The sequence below is a fragment of the Oncorhynchus masou genome, chromosome 18 (assembly GCF_036934945.1).
Source record: "Oncorhynchus masou masou isolate Uvic2021 chromosome 18, UVic_Omas_1.1, whole genome shotgun sequence".
In the NCBI taxonomy this organism is placed as follows: domain Eukaryota; kingdom Metazoa; phylum Chordata; class Actinopteri; order Salmoniformes; family Salmonidae; genus Oncorhynchus; species Oncorhynchus masou.
This window is the reverse complement of record NC_088229.1, coordinates 27,651,237-27,666,395: the sequence shown is the minus strand read 5'-3', so window position 1 is coordinate 27,666,395 and position 15,159 is coordinate 27,651,237. Positions and strand designations below refer to the sequence as shown.

Here is a 15,159-nt window from a genome sequence, read left to right as displayed (position 1 = left end):
ATGGCTGAGGTGCACCCATGACCAGCTCGGAAATGAGATTGCATAGTGGAGAAGGTACGGTGGGATTTGAAATGGTCAGTGATCTGTTTGTTAACTTTGCTTTCAAAGATTTTAGAAAGGCAGGGCAGGATAGATATAGGTCTAGAGTGTCTCCCCCTTTGAAGAGGGGGATGACCGCGGAAGCTTTTCAATCTTTGGGGATCTCGGACGATACGAAAGAAGTTAAACAGGCTATTAATAGGGGGTGCAACAATTTTGGTGGCTATTTTTTAGAAAGAGGGTCCAGATTGTCTAACCCAGCTGACTTGTAGGGATCCAAATTGTGCAGCTCTTTCAGAACATCAGCTGTCTGGAATTTGGGTGAAGGAGAAGAGGGGGGACTTGGGCAAGTTGCTGCGGGGGTGCAGAGCTTTTGGCTGGGGTAGGGGTAGCCAGGTGGAAACATGGCCAGCTGTAGAAAAATGCTTATTGAAATCCTCGATTATCGTAGATATATCGGTGGTGACAGTGTTTCCTAGCGTCAGTGCAGTGGGCTGCTGGGAGGAGGTGCTATTATTCTCCATGGACTTTACAGTCTCCCAAAACCTTTTGGAATTAGTGCTTTTCTGTTTGAAAAAGCTAGCCTTTGCTTTCCTAACTGACTTATTGGTTCTTGACTTCCCTGAAAAGTTGCATATCGCGGGGACTATTCGATGCTAATGCAGTATGCCACAGGATGTTTTTGTGCTAGTCAAGGGCAGTCAAGTCTGGGGTGAACCAAGGGCTATATCTGTTCTTAGTTCTATATTTTTTAAATGGGGCATACTTATTTAAGATGGTGCTGAAATCACTTTTAAAGAGCAACCAGGCATCCTCTACTGACGGGATGAGGTCAATATCTTTCCAGGATACACGGGCCAGGTAGATTAGAAAAGCCTGCTCGCTGAAGTGTTTTAGGGAGCGTTTGACAGTGATGAGGCGTTGCCATTTGACCGTGGACCCATTACGGACGTAGGCAATGAGGCAGTGATCACTGAGATCCTGGTTGAAGACAGCAGAGGTGTATTTAGAGGGCAATTTGGTCAGGATGATATCTATGAGGGTGCCCATGTTTACGGATTTAGGGTTGTACTTGGTAGGTTCCTTGACAATTTGTGTGAGATTGAGAGGTTGAACAGGCTAGTAATAGGAGTTGAAACAATTTTGGTGGCTAACTTTTTAGAAAGAGAGGGTGCAGATTGTCTAACCCAGTTGACTTGTAGGCTCAAATTGTCAGACGGCCTGGGTGTTAAACATATCCCAGTTTAGGTCACCTAACAGTACGAGCTCTGAAGATAGATGGGGGGGCAACCAATTCACATATGGTGTCCAGGGCACAGCTGGGGGCTGTGGGAGGTCTATAACAAGCAGCAACAGTTTTTGGAAATATGGCTTTTTAAAAGTAGAAGCTCAAACTGTTTGGGCACAGACCTGGATAGTATGACAGAACTCTTCAGGCTGTCTCTGCAGTAGATTGCAACTTTGGTAGTTGGTAGTCTTGTCAGAAAATGTTGTAGTTGGGAATGGAAATTTCAGAATTTTTGGTGGCCTTCCTAAGCCAGGCTTCAGACATGGCTAGGACATCAGGGTTGGCGGAGTGTGTTAAAGCAGTGAATAAAACAAACTTAGGGAGGAGGGTTCTGATGTTAACATGCATCAAACCAAGGCTTTTATGGTTACAGAAGTCAACAAATGAGAGTGCCTGGGGAATGTGTGTAGTGTTAGGGGCTACAGGGCCTGGGTTAACCTCTACATCACCAGAGGAGGAGTAGGATAAGGGTATGGCTAAAGGCTATAAGAACTGGTCATCTAGTGCGTTGGGATCGGAGAAGAAACAGAGAAGATTTCTGTGTGCGGTAGAATAGATTCAGGGCATAATGTACAGACAAGGATATGGTAGGATGTGAGTACAGTGGAGGTAAATCTAGGCATTGAGTGACGATGAGGTAGTTTGTGTCCCTGGAGGCACTAGTTGAGCCAGGTGAGGTTTCCGCATGTGTGGGGGGTGGGACAAGAGGGCTATCTAAGGCATATTGAGCGGGGCTGGGGGCTCTACAGTGAAATAAAACGGGAGACCCAGCGATTCAGAAAGCTAGTGGGCTGGGGCTAGCGGATGGGTCTTCAGCGACATCGCGACGGAAAAGTCTGTTGAAACCACCTCGGACGATTCACACCTTCTCTAGTAGACAGCGCCCCAACTGATTTGGTCTTTTTTCTTTTTTTCTCTCTTTCTCCCCTCAGTCACCCCTGATCTGGTCCCGGAGCCGCTGGTTCCACCTGTGGTGCCTACCCTGCCCTCGGCTTGGGTCCGGCCTGCCTTGCACAGGCCCCGTAGGCGCAGCAGCAGCGGCAACAGCAGCGGAGGCGACCCCACCAGGCCGTGGCCCTCGGGCCTGGCAGGCCCCAGAGGCAGCATGGAGGTAGGCATGCGTGTGGTGCGTGGCCTGGACTGGAAGTGGGGGAACCAGGATGACGGTGACGGCCACGTGGGCACGGTGGTGGAGATCGGGCGGCAGGGCAGCACCACCACACCCGACAAGACGGTGGTGGTGCAGTGGGACAGTGGCACGCGCACCAACTACCGCACAGGCTACCAAGGCTCCTACGACCTGCTGCTCTATGACAACGGCCAGATCGGTGAGCACTGAGCCCTGATCACCCCACCACAGGTTTTGAAACGCATATAAGTTACACTATATATACAAATGTATGTGGACACCCCTTCAAATGAGTGGATTTAGCTATTTCAGCCACATCCATTGCTGGTGTATAAAATTGAGCACACAGCCATGCAATCGCCATAGACAAACATTGACAGAAGAAGAATGGCCTTACTGAAGAGCTCAGTGACTTTCAACAAGGCACTGTTGTTTTTTAATTTTTTTTATTTTATTTAACCTTTATTTAAATAGGCAAGTCAGTTAAGAACAAATTCTTATTTACAATGACATCCTACCCCGGCCAAACCCTAACCCAGATGATGCTGGGCCAATTGTGCGCCGCCTTATGGGACTCTCGATCACGGCTGGTTGTGATACAGCCTGGAATCAAACTAGGGTCTGTAGTGACGCCTCAAGCACTAAGATACAGTGCCTTATACCGCTGCACCACTCGGGAGCAGCGTTATGGAATGCCACATTTCCAACAAGTCAGTTCGTCAAATTTTTGTCCTGCTTGAGCTGCCCCGGTCAACTGTAAGTGCTGTTTATTGTGAAGGTGAAACGTCTAGTAGCAGCAACGGCTCAGCTGCGAAGTGGTGGTCCACACAAGCTCACAGAATGGTAGAGCATAAAAATCCTCTGTCCTCGGTTGCAACACTCACTGCCGAGTAGTTTTGTAGTTTTTGGCGAAAAGCAACAGTGAAAGAGAAGTTTGACGATAGAACTGATTCTGTTATGAAAAGGTTTTATAGTGAGTTTTGCATTGATCTGTTGGGTCTTGTGGAAACTCTGTTAGTTGCGCGCCTGTAATTGCGGGGGAAATGGCATTCCCGAGGTCAGTGCATACTAGAGGGTAAATGTGCAGCAGTAGTGCAATGCAGTTATAAAAACTACATTCACAAGTTTGTTTTATTAAGTGTTTCAAATGTCATGGTATATCCCTGAAGGTAACAATATCACTAGGATAATTTAATTTATAACAAAGCTTTTTCATTGTTAAAATAGGCCTACAATAATTTTTCTCTACAAAAATGCACACTCAAGTAACCAAATATTAATGTCCTTTCGGATATCTAGATATTCAATTAATTGTGCCCATCCCTAGTACTTGTGTATATTGTGTATAAAACAACCTACTGTATATAAAACCATATTCAGTGAGGCCGGGATTCAATCTAATCCATGCAAGCTTGACATTTAAAGGACATTTAACTGCACAGCAGTTACCGTGAATGTGATCTCTGCGAAAGTTGGGGAAATTGCCTTTTTAAAAGCATCATTGTCAGCTGACCAGCACATTTTGCTCTGAATTGAGTCCCGGCTTTAAACTCTATTCAAGTTTGATTCATTTTTTTGTATATCATTTTTTATTTTTAGGTATTTATGTCTCATCTCTATGACTCAAGCAAGCTTCCTCAAGCTTGTGTTTACTTAGATGCCCTTTGCTCTACGATGCTTTCTCCATTTCCTTTCAACTCAAAAATAGAGACAGGCAATACAGCCCTGTTTTAGAATCAAGTGCTAAGGCAGGATTAGTCTGCATTTTGCACCATTAAAGACATAATTTTTCTGCCTCAGAAGCCAATAAGGCTTCAATTTTAGCCTAACAAGGGGGAGAAGGAGAGTCAAAAGGAGAGCAAGGGAGAGGGATGAGGAAGAGCGGCATCCCTCGACGTCTCTTTCATCAGTCAAGCGTCTCATTTGCTAGGCTTCTTGACCTCCTACCACCTCTCTGACTCTCTCGCTCTCTTTTCTCTGTCTCAGGTGTGCGCCACTCCAACATCATCTGTGACAGCTGCAAGAAGCATGGCATCATGGGGATGCGCTGGAAGTGTAAGGTGTGCTTTGACTACGACCTGTGCACGCAGTGTTACATGAACAACAAGCACGACCTGGGCCACGCCTTTGAACGCTATGAGACCGCCCACTCCCAACCGTGAGTACCATGGTCACCCCCCCATCTTTTCTCAAGGATTCCCAATTACCCCATCATTTAGTGCAATACACCCAGTATTATACAGCCATCCAAGCCAGTATTATAGCTAAAACACTATATGGGAGAACAGTACTTAAGCAAATATATTTAGTGATGCCACGCAGAATACTGTTGGCCAATACTACAGTAATTCCTTATGTGGCATCAATTCCCTCTTATCTGCGATTGTTAAACATTTACATAGTTGCAGTTTCCTCAAGTGAGTGAAGACATTTGAGTCCATAGACATTGCGAAAGACATTAGGGCAAAATAAAGCTCACCAAACAAGCTCACCAAACCTGCAATGGCTGTATGTCATTGCTGCTTAAGTTTAGGTCTATTCAATCAAAACATGTTGTCTGGTTTTTAGGGTTAAAGTAGCCCGAACTACCGAATGAATGAATCTTCATCTTGACATGCCAAAAAAACATTATTTTTTTGAAATAATTCTCCCATATTGAGAAGATAGAGAAAATGTATTTGTCACTGACGGTCAGCTCTCATATTCTGTACAGTACAATACAGTCTGACAGAGGCTCCTTCCCCTCTCACTTTGACTCCCGCCTCAGTTTCTCTAGCCTACGGTATTGATATCACATTGGGCCTGTATGCTTTTATAAGATCTGATTTAAATGTGACTGCTTTGTGTCACATCGAGTTAAGTCTGGACTTCATGACTTGAAAGCTGACGGGAGAGTAAACACAAGGCTAAATGTTGGATTTCTGTCAGCACTTTGCAGTTTGCCCCAAGAAGACTACTATAAGGTCTTATCGGTCTTGTTATTTTGAGGATGTTTACAAACTACTCAGCCCCACTGTAGGACTTACTCTAGCTACCTGACAAGATTACAAATCTCAACCTTTAAATAGATTTATCTTCTTCTACTTATATCAGTCTGCTCAGCCCCACCAGAGGACTTACGCTCACTACCTTACTAGACCGCAAATCTCAACCTTTGAATAGATGTCTATCTTCTACTTATATCACTGGCTTCAGTAAGAAGCTTGATACATCTGGTGGGTGTGTTGATCTGATTTGAGAGTAGTAAACATACACACCACCAAACTGCTGCTTTGTGGTGAGAGAAACAAACGCCCATTATTTGGTTACTTTACCATTTATGAAATTACTCCCACAAACACATTACCTCTCTGCTCTGTTTGTTGATATAGAGAAGTTAAAGGCAAATGCAGGATTAGATATCTCAGTAGTTGAATCCAGTACATGAGTGATGGAGGTTTTGAAATGCAACGATTGTTTGATTTTGACCCAAAACGGCTGATGGTTAACACGTGTTTAGTGCATGTGACCATGCAGGAATTGAACCAGCAACTCCTGAATGCCCCGATCTGGACACCAAAACAACAGAGGGAGGTTCAAATTTGAAGTGGGTCTCTGAAGGGATCTCTGTCACCCCAGTACAAACGCGTTATGAATCTGTCGCCTTCTCTCTTGAGACATCTTTAAGCAAGAATGGAGCAGTCAGTCTAAAGTGGAATGAAAGAATGTCACTCAGCTGAAGTTAGTGGGCTGGCAGTGATGTGATAGACCCTTCAGACATCTCTGGCCTTGCTCTTACGCAACCCGCATCCTGATGGAGAACATTTTATTAAGCTGATTCTACGAATGTTTTCCCACCGTGACCACTGAGGATTCTGAGAAACCGATGTCATCAACAATGATACATACAAAGAGCCATTGATGGTTTTTCTCAGATCTCTTTAGGCCTCGCTACTTAGCCTATTTCAGACACTTGTGCCTTTTTTGTATTCACACAGCTCATGAGGTACAGCACATGACTTTAGAGAAGCCCACTGAGTCTGCATTAATTTATTTGAACTATGACTCCCATTGGCATCATTATAAATTTGCTACATTGGTGTCAGGTGGGAGGCTGAACCAGTTTCAGTTCTCCTTTGGCCAAATATGCCATATGCATGAAATATAGCCAGTCATTTATATTTCAACACCTCATCATACCATAACTCATCCATACGCCATTAGATCATGCCATGAGCATTTTAGACATACTCCAGCAGCTTACACATCATTCCACCCATACCATACACGCTTATTATGGGACGTTGCATTCGTCTTTCAAAAAGCTTATCTATAAAACGTTTCATTATGAATTCAACACCCTATCGATATGAATGGAGATACAGGAGGAGATAAAGTTAGACAATGGTGACTAAATTAGTCAACATCTATATCCAACCATTGGATCCCATTTCTGGTTTAAATGTACTGTTGATGTCATTTATTACACGCTGAAGAAGGGTTGGGCGATATATTGAATGTATTATATTATGCGATATGCCTATATCGCAAGAATCAAATATATACAGTACCAGTCAAAATGTTTGGACACACCTACTTATTCAAGGGTTTTTCTTTATTTTGACTATTTTCTACATTATAGAATAATAGTGAAGACATCAAAACTATGAAATAACACATGAAATCATGTAGTAACCAAAAAAGTGTTTTATATATATTTTATATTTGAGATTCTTCAAATAGCCACCCTTTGCCTTGATGACAGCTTTGCACACTCTTGGCATTCTCTCAACCAGCTTCATGAGGTAGTCACCTGGAATGCATTTCAATAAACAGGTGTGCCTTGTTAATTTGTGGAATTACATACCTTCTTATTGCGTTTGGGCCAATCAGTTATGTTGTGACAAGTTAGGGGTGGTATACAGAAGATAGCCCTATTTGGTAAAATAGCAAGTCTGTATTATGGCAAGAACAGCTCAAATAATCAAAGATAAATGACAGTCCATTACTTTCAGACATGAAGGTCAGTCAATCAGTAAAATTTCAAGAACTTTGAAAGTGCAGTTGCAAAAAACATCAAGCTCTATGGTGAACCTGGCTCTCATGAGGACCGCCACAGGAAGATCCAGTTACCTCTGCTGTAGAGGATAAGTTCATTATAGTTACCAGCCTTTAATGAATGTTTCAGAGTTCAAGTAACAGGCACATCTCAACATCAACTGTTCAAAGGAGGCTGTGAGAATCATGCCTTCATGGTCGAATTGCTACAAAGAAACCACTACTAAAGGACACCAATAATAAGAAGAGACTTGCTTGGACCAATGAACACTAGCAATTGACATTAGACTGGTGGAAATCTGTCCTTTGGTCTGAGTCTAAATTTGAGATTTTTGCTTCCAACCGCCGTGTCATTGTGAGACAGAGTAGGGGAACGGATGATCTCAGCATGTGTGGTTCCCACCGTGAAGCATGGAGGTGGGGGTGCTTTGCTGGTGACACTGTTGGTGATTTATTTAGTATTCAAGGCACACTTAAACAGCATGGCTACCACAGCATTCTGTAGCATGACGCCATCCCATCTGGTGTGGGCTTAGTGGGACTATTTGTTTTTCAACAGGACAATGACCCAAAACACCTTCAGGCTGTGTAAGGGTTATTTGACCAAGAAGGAGAGTGATGGAGTGCTGCATCTATTGACCTGGCCTCCACAATCACCCGACCTCAACCCAATTGAGATGGTTTGGGATGAGTTGGACTGCAGAGTGAAGGAAAAGCAGCCAAAAAGTGCTCAGCGTATGTGGGAACTCCTTCAAGACTGTTGGAAAAGCATTCCAAATGAATCTGTCAATGCAAACGGTGGCTACCGCTAACAGCATTTTAGCCAAAGACTATTGTAGGGCGCCGATAGCCATGGTAGCTCTGCTTCTAGCTCCTAAGTAACTTTAAAGTTTTTTATGTGTTATTTATTACATTTTTTGGGTGTTATTACATGCAGCCGGAAAGAACTTTTTAACTATTGTTTGAACAGATGAACGTGGTCCCTTCAGATATTTGGAAATTGCTCCCAAGGATGAACCAGACTTGTGGAGGTCCAGAATTTTTTTTTCTGAAGTCTTGGCTGATTTCTTTTGATTTTCCATGATGTCAAGCAAAGAGGCACTGAGCTTGAAGGTAGGCCTTGAAATTTATCCACAGGTACACCTCCAATTGACTCAAATGATGGCAATTAGCCTATCAGAAGCTTCTAAAGCCATGACATAGTTTTCTGGAATTTTCCAAGCTGTTTAAAGGCACAGTCAACTTTGTTCTTCTGACCATATGGAATTGTGATACAGTGAAATAATCAATTGTTGGAAAAATGACTTGTGTCATGCACAAAGTAGATGTCCTCACCGACTTGCCAAAACTATAGTTTGTTAACAAGACATTTGTGGAGTGGTTGAAAAATGAGTTTTAATGACTCCAACCTGTGTGTATGTAAACTTTTGACTTCAACTGTATATACTGTATTCTACTCTATTTTAGTCAATGCCACTCTGACATTGCTTTCCTAATATTTCTTAATTACATTCTTTTACTTTTAGATTTGTGTTTATTGTTGTGAATTATTAGATGCCAATGCACTGTTGGAGCTAGGAACACAAGCATTTTGCTACACCCACAATAAAATTAGATTTACTAGCTTTCTTGTCTGTTTTTTAAAAATGTACAACAAATTCTCATTCTGATACATAAGGTATGCCACTTGATTTCAACATCTGAACAAAGTAGACAGACTAGCATACTATTCAGACAGTTGTAGATGGACAGAAGGGTTTGTTCATAACAGTTTAACTCTTCTACCTTGTTAGCTAGCAAATAGATGTGTTTGCTAAACTTGAAATATATAAATATTAGCTGGCTACTCACTAGCACGTGGGCTTGTGCTTGAGACATGGGCTTGTGTTTACGCATATAAGGCCCTCCCTCGTTCTCCCTTCTGCAAATCTAACCATGAACCTATTCTCCTGTTTTCAAACAAAAGCTCAAACAGGAAGTACCAGTGTACTCAATACGGAAGTGGTCAGATGAAGCAGGCACGAGGCTACAAGAATGTTTTGCTAGTACAGACTAGGATATGTTCCTGGATTCATTCGATTGCATTGAGTACAAGCATATAAGATGCCCACTATGACCTCCGAGACATCAAACATGCAAATGGACAGATAGAATCCCATTACACCGGCTCTGACACTCGTCGTATGTGGCAGGGCTTGCAGACGATAACGGATTACAAAGGGCAGAAGATGCCCAGTGATGCAGAACTCCCAAATAAGCTAAATGCCTTTTATGCCTGCTTAGAAGGAATATAAATTGGCTTGCGTGTAAACAGGTTTTTCATGATGGCTATGTGAGCTTGTTCTCCGTGGCCGACGTGAGAGCCATTTAAACAGGTTAACAATCACAAGGCCGCCAGGCCAGACACAATACCGGGGTGCGTTCTCAAAGCATGCGCAGACCAGCTTGCAAGTGTCTACAACGACATTTTCAATCTATCCTTGTCCCAGTCTGTAATCCCATTTTATGTTTCAAGCTGACAACCATTGTTCCTGTTCCCAAGAGCTCCAAGTTAATCTGCCTAAATGACTAACACACTCTCGCAATCACATCTGTAATTATGAAGTGCTTTAAGTTCCTTGGCATCCACATCACTAACGACTTACCATGGTCCACACACACCTGCACAGTTGTGAAGAGAGCAAGGCAGTGCCTCTTTCCCCTCAGTAAGCTGAAAAGATTTGGCATGGGCCCTCGGATCCTCAAGTTATTCAGCTGCACCATCGATATCATCTTGACTGGCTGCATCACTGCCTGTTTGGTATGGTAAATGCACCCCTCTTTACTGAAAAGCGCTATGGATGGTGGTGCGAACAGTCCAGTACATCACTTGGGCAGTGGTCCTTGCCATCCAGGAACTCTATCGGGTGGTGTCAGAAGAAGGCCTGAAAAATTGCCAAACACTCCAGCCACCCAAGCCATAGACTGTTCACTCTGCTACCATCTGACCAACATGCTCTGAGACAACTTCTATCCCCAAGCCATAATAAGACTGCTAAATAGCCAGACTGCTAAATAGTAAATTATTGATACCCAAACTATAAACCCACACACATACAGTGCATTCGGAAAGTATTCAGACCCCTAGACTTTTTCCACATTTTGATACGTTACAGCCTTATTCTAAAATCTATTTAATTGTTTTCCCACCTCAATCTACACACAATACCCTATAATGACAAATTGAAACAGGTTTTTGACATTTTTGCAAATGTATAATTATATATATATTTTTAAATTAAATAATCATTTCCATAAGTATTCAGACCCTTTTCTCTGTACTTTCTTGAAGCACCTTTGGCAGCGATGACAGCCTCAAGTCTTCTTGGGTATGATGCTACAAGCTTGGCACACCTGTATTTGGGGAGTTTCTATGATTTCCTCTCTGCAGATCTTCTCAACCTCTGTCAGGTTGGATGGAGAGCGTCGCTGCACAGCTATTTTCAGGTCTGTCCAGAGATGTTACCTCTGGTTCAAGTCCGGTCTCTGGCTGGGCCACTCAAGGACAGTCAGAGACTTGTCCAAAAGCCACTCCTGCATTGTCTTGGCTGTGTGCTTACTGTCTTTGTCCTGTTGGAAGGTGAACCTCCTCTCCAGTTTGAGGTCCTGAGCGCTCTGGAGCAGGTTTTCATCAAGGTTCTCCTGTGCGTTTCTCTGTTCATCTTTCCCTCGATCCAGACTAGTCTCCCAGTCCTTGCCGCTCACCTCCCTGACCAAGGCCCTTCTTTCCTGATTGCTCAGTTTGGTCGGTTGGCCAGCTCTAGGAAGAGTTTTGGTGGTTCCAAACTTCTTCCATTTAAGAATGATGGAAGCCACTGTTCTTGGGGACCTTCAATGCTGCAGAAATGTTTTGGTACCCTTCCCCAGTTCTGTGCCTTGACACAATCATGTCTCGGAACTCTAGTGATAATTCCTTCGACCTCAGGGTTTGGTTTTTGTTCTGATATGCTCTGTCAACTGTGGGACCTTTTTTAAATCATGTCCAATCAATTGCATTTATCACAGGGGGACTCTAAGTTGTACAAATATCTCAAGGATTACCAATGGATACAGGATGCACCTGAGCTCAATTTTGAGTCTCATAGCAAGGGGTCTAAATATTATTTTTTATTTTTTTCTACAAACCTGTTTTCGCTTTGTCATTATGGGTTATTGTGTGTAGATTGAGGGGAAAAAATATTTGATTCTTTTAAGAATAAGGCTGTAACTTAACAAAATGTGGAAAACGGGTAAGGGTCTGAATACATTCCCGAATGTACATACACATTACTCACACTCTTATACACTCTTCTTTTTTTTAACACTTATTATTGTTGTGAGTACGACACGACAAAACCTTTCCCGCTTCAGGAGACTGAAAAGATTTGGCAGGGGTCCCCAGAGCCTCAAAGTTCTATTGCTGCACCAGCGAGAGCATCCTGACCGGTTGCATCTCCGCCTGGTATGGCAACTGCTCAGCATCTGACCGTAAGGCGCTATAGAGGGTACAGCCCAGTACATCACTGGGGCCAAGCTTTCTGCCATCCAGGACCTATATAAAAGGTGGTGTCAGAGGAAAGCCCATAATATTGTCAGAGACTCAAGTCACCCAAGTCAGACTGTTTTGTCTGCTACCGCACGGCAAGCGGTACCGGAGCGCCAAGTCTAAAAGCAAAAGGGTCCTTAACAGCTTCTACCCCCAAGCCATAAGACTGCTGAACAATTAATCAAATGGCTACCGGACTATTTACATATTAGAATATTGTAGTTTTAAAGCTAGTTTCCTGCAAATCTATGCATTTTTCCATGGACAATGCTGTGTTATTTTGCTCAAACATAATAACAAAAGGAATGCAGATAAATTAATTGTTTTTGGACTTTTCAATTCTCCCTTACTGTCTAGCTTTTATTTTGGTGATTGAGAACTAACAAAGATTATATTATCAAAAAATATATAGGTCCATTATCTTTTCTACATACTTTATATCTTGTTTTAGTCATGTAAGTTTATACCTAAAGTGTTTTTCCATCCTGAAAATGAATCCCCTGTTTGGATTTAGGCAACCTGATTTTTTTTTTTTCCGGAAGTCATTAAATGTGTAACAAAAAGGGAGTTTTCATAGACTTGAAAGCCAGATCAGTAATTTTTCTGAAAAAGCACGTTAAACTATTTTCATAAAATAAAGAAATTATTAGTGAGTCTTATAGTTGTGGGAGGCTTATATTTAGCCAAGGTATAATTTCACAAGCCCTGAATTCATTTTATTATTGCTGACTGTCTGAAATGCAGTGCATTTGATCTTTAATTGTACAACAAAGCTTATTTAGAAAAATACATTTAAAAAGTGTAGAGGTATACTGTGAAATGTTGATTTTTTTTTTTCTTTAGGCTATTGTGGCTTGCGAAAGTATTCACCACTTTGGCATTTTTCCTATTTTGCTGCCTTACAACCTGGAATCAAAGTGTGTTTTTTTGTGGGTTCGTATCATTTGATTTCTGAAGATGCAAAATATTTTCTATCGTGAAATAAACAAGAAATAACACAAAACAATTAGAAATTTGAGCGTGCATAACTATTCACCCCCCCCCCAAAGTCAATACTTTGTAGTGCCACCTTTTAGCCACTGGGATTTTTTTCCCCATTCTTCAAGGCAAAACTGCTCCAGCTCCTTCCTGTTGGATGGGTTTCGCTAGTGTACAGCAATCTTTAAGTCATACCACATATTCTCAATTGGATTGAGGTCTAGGCTTTGACTAGGCCATTCCAAGACATTTAAATGTTCCCCTTAAACCACTCAAGTGTTGCTTTAGCAGTATGCTTAGGGTCATTGTCCTGCTGGAAGGTGAACCTCTGTCCCAGTCTCAAATCTCTGGAAGACTGATACAGGTTTCCCTCAAGAACTTCCCTGTATTTAGCACCATCCATCATTCCTTCAATTCTGACCAGTTTCCCAGTCCCTGCCAATGAAAAAACATCCCCACAGCATGATGCTGCCACCACCATGCTTTACTGTGGTGGCATTGATGGGATTCTAGGGGCGATGAGAGGTGTTGGGTTTGCGCAAGGTTTCCTTGATGGTCAAAAAGCTACATTTTAATCTCATCTGACCAGATTACCTTCTTGGAGTCTCCCACATGCCTTTGGCAATTTTTTTCTATAAGCAATGGCTTTTTTCTGGCCACTCTTTTGTAAAGCCCAGCTCTGTGGAGTGTACGGCTTAAAGTGGTCCTGTGGACAGATACTCCAATCTCCGCTGTGGCGCTTTGCAGCTCCTTCAGGATTATCTTTGGTCTCTTTGTTGCCTCTCTGATTAATGCCCTTCTTGCCTGGTCTGTGAGTTTTGGTAGGCGGCCCTCTCTTGGCAGGTTTGTTGTGGTGTCATATTCTTTCCATTTTTTAAATAATGGATTTAATGGTGCTCTGTGGGATGTTCAAAGTTTCTGATATTTTTTTATAACCCAACCCTGATCTGTACTTCTCCACAAATTTGTCCCTAACCTGTTTGGCGAGCTCCTTGGTCTTCATGGTGATGCTTGCTTGGTGGTGCCCCTTGCTTGGTCGTGTTGCAGGCTCTGGGGCCTTTCAAAACAGGAGTGTGTATGTTATGTATGTATACTGAGATCATGTGACACGTAGATTGCACACAGGTGGACTTTAATTATGTGACTTCTGAAGGTAATTGATTGCACCAGATTGTATTTAGGGGCTTCATAGCAAAGGGGTGAATACATATGCACGCACCACTTTTCTGTTGTTTTTTTTTATTTTCACTTCACCAATTTGGACTATGTTGTGTATGCCCATTACATGAAATCCAAATAAAAATCAATAAAAATTACATGTTGTAATGCAACAAAATTGGAAAAACGCCAAAGGGGATGAATACTTTTGGAAGGCACTGTATATCGTCCAGCCCTACAGTGAAGATAAATTCAACAAAGCATGGAGTGTTGCTGCTCCAAGACCCAGCACTGAAGCAAAGGGGAAAAACATCATATGAAAGTCATGCACACTACCCCCGTTCTTCTTCATGCTTGTTGTTCATGATGCAAAACACAAGAGAGTCCCTTTATATCTCAAGTCCTCAGTGACCCAAATTTCATCCAAAGCTCTACTGTATGCTGCACGTCTCATAAGACCCAGCTCATCTTAAGAACAAGTAAGCATTCAGTCTGTCCCAAACCGATATTGGGGGGGGGAGAGACGTTGGCTGGCTTCCGTGATGAGAACGGCCATGCTTTATTCTGATAGTCATGTGTGATGGAGGGAGTGGACCTTGGCTCAGCAGCACGGCTAATGGGATACATTTCATGTCAGAGGGGGAGAGGATAGCCGAGCAGGTGGCAGAGGGCTTTAAAGCAGAGAGCTAGACACAGACCCACACACACTGGCATAGGGTTGTTTTTTCTTTATTGAGTATGACAGGACCTGCAATGCCAGAGTTTTGCTGTATTTTAATTAGCCCACTTAATGGGATTAACATGTTAGCATTCTCACCTTCCTCACCATAGAAGTTTGTTGTGAGGTAATTAGTAGTGTGAGTACAGATTTAGGGAAGTGAGGTGTCAGGGGCTGTGCTGTGATTATCCATGTGTTTCCATTACAGGATGTTCATTTGCGTGTGTGTGTGCTCACTTTATGGTTCT

The 15,159-nt window shown here is 42.6% G+C and overlaps 1 protein-coding gene across 4 annotated transcripts in view; it reads left to right on the top strand.

Moving 5' to 3' along the window:
- LOC135504325 (E3 ubiquitin-protein ligase MIB2-like) overlaps positions 1-15,159 on the top strand; it is a 90,061-nt gene that overhangs the window by 19,512 nt on the left and 55,390 nt on the right. For all 4 annotated transcript variants that reach the window (XM_064922780.1, XM_064922781.1, XM_064922779.1 and 1 more), the window contains exons 2-3: positions 2,260-2,655; positions 4,443-4,614. In XM_064922780.1, the coding sequence (XP_064778852.1) occupies positions 2,433-2,655; positions 4,443-4,614 (395 nt within the window). In that variant the 5' untranslated portion in view covers positions 2,260-2,432. The remainder of the gene's footprint in view (positions 1-2,259; positions 2,656-4,442; positions 4,615-15,159) is intronic.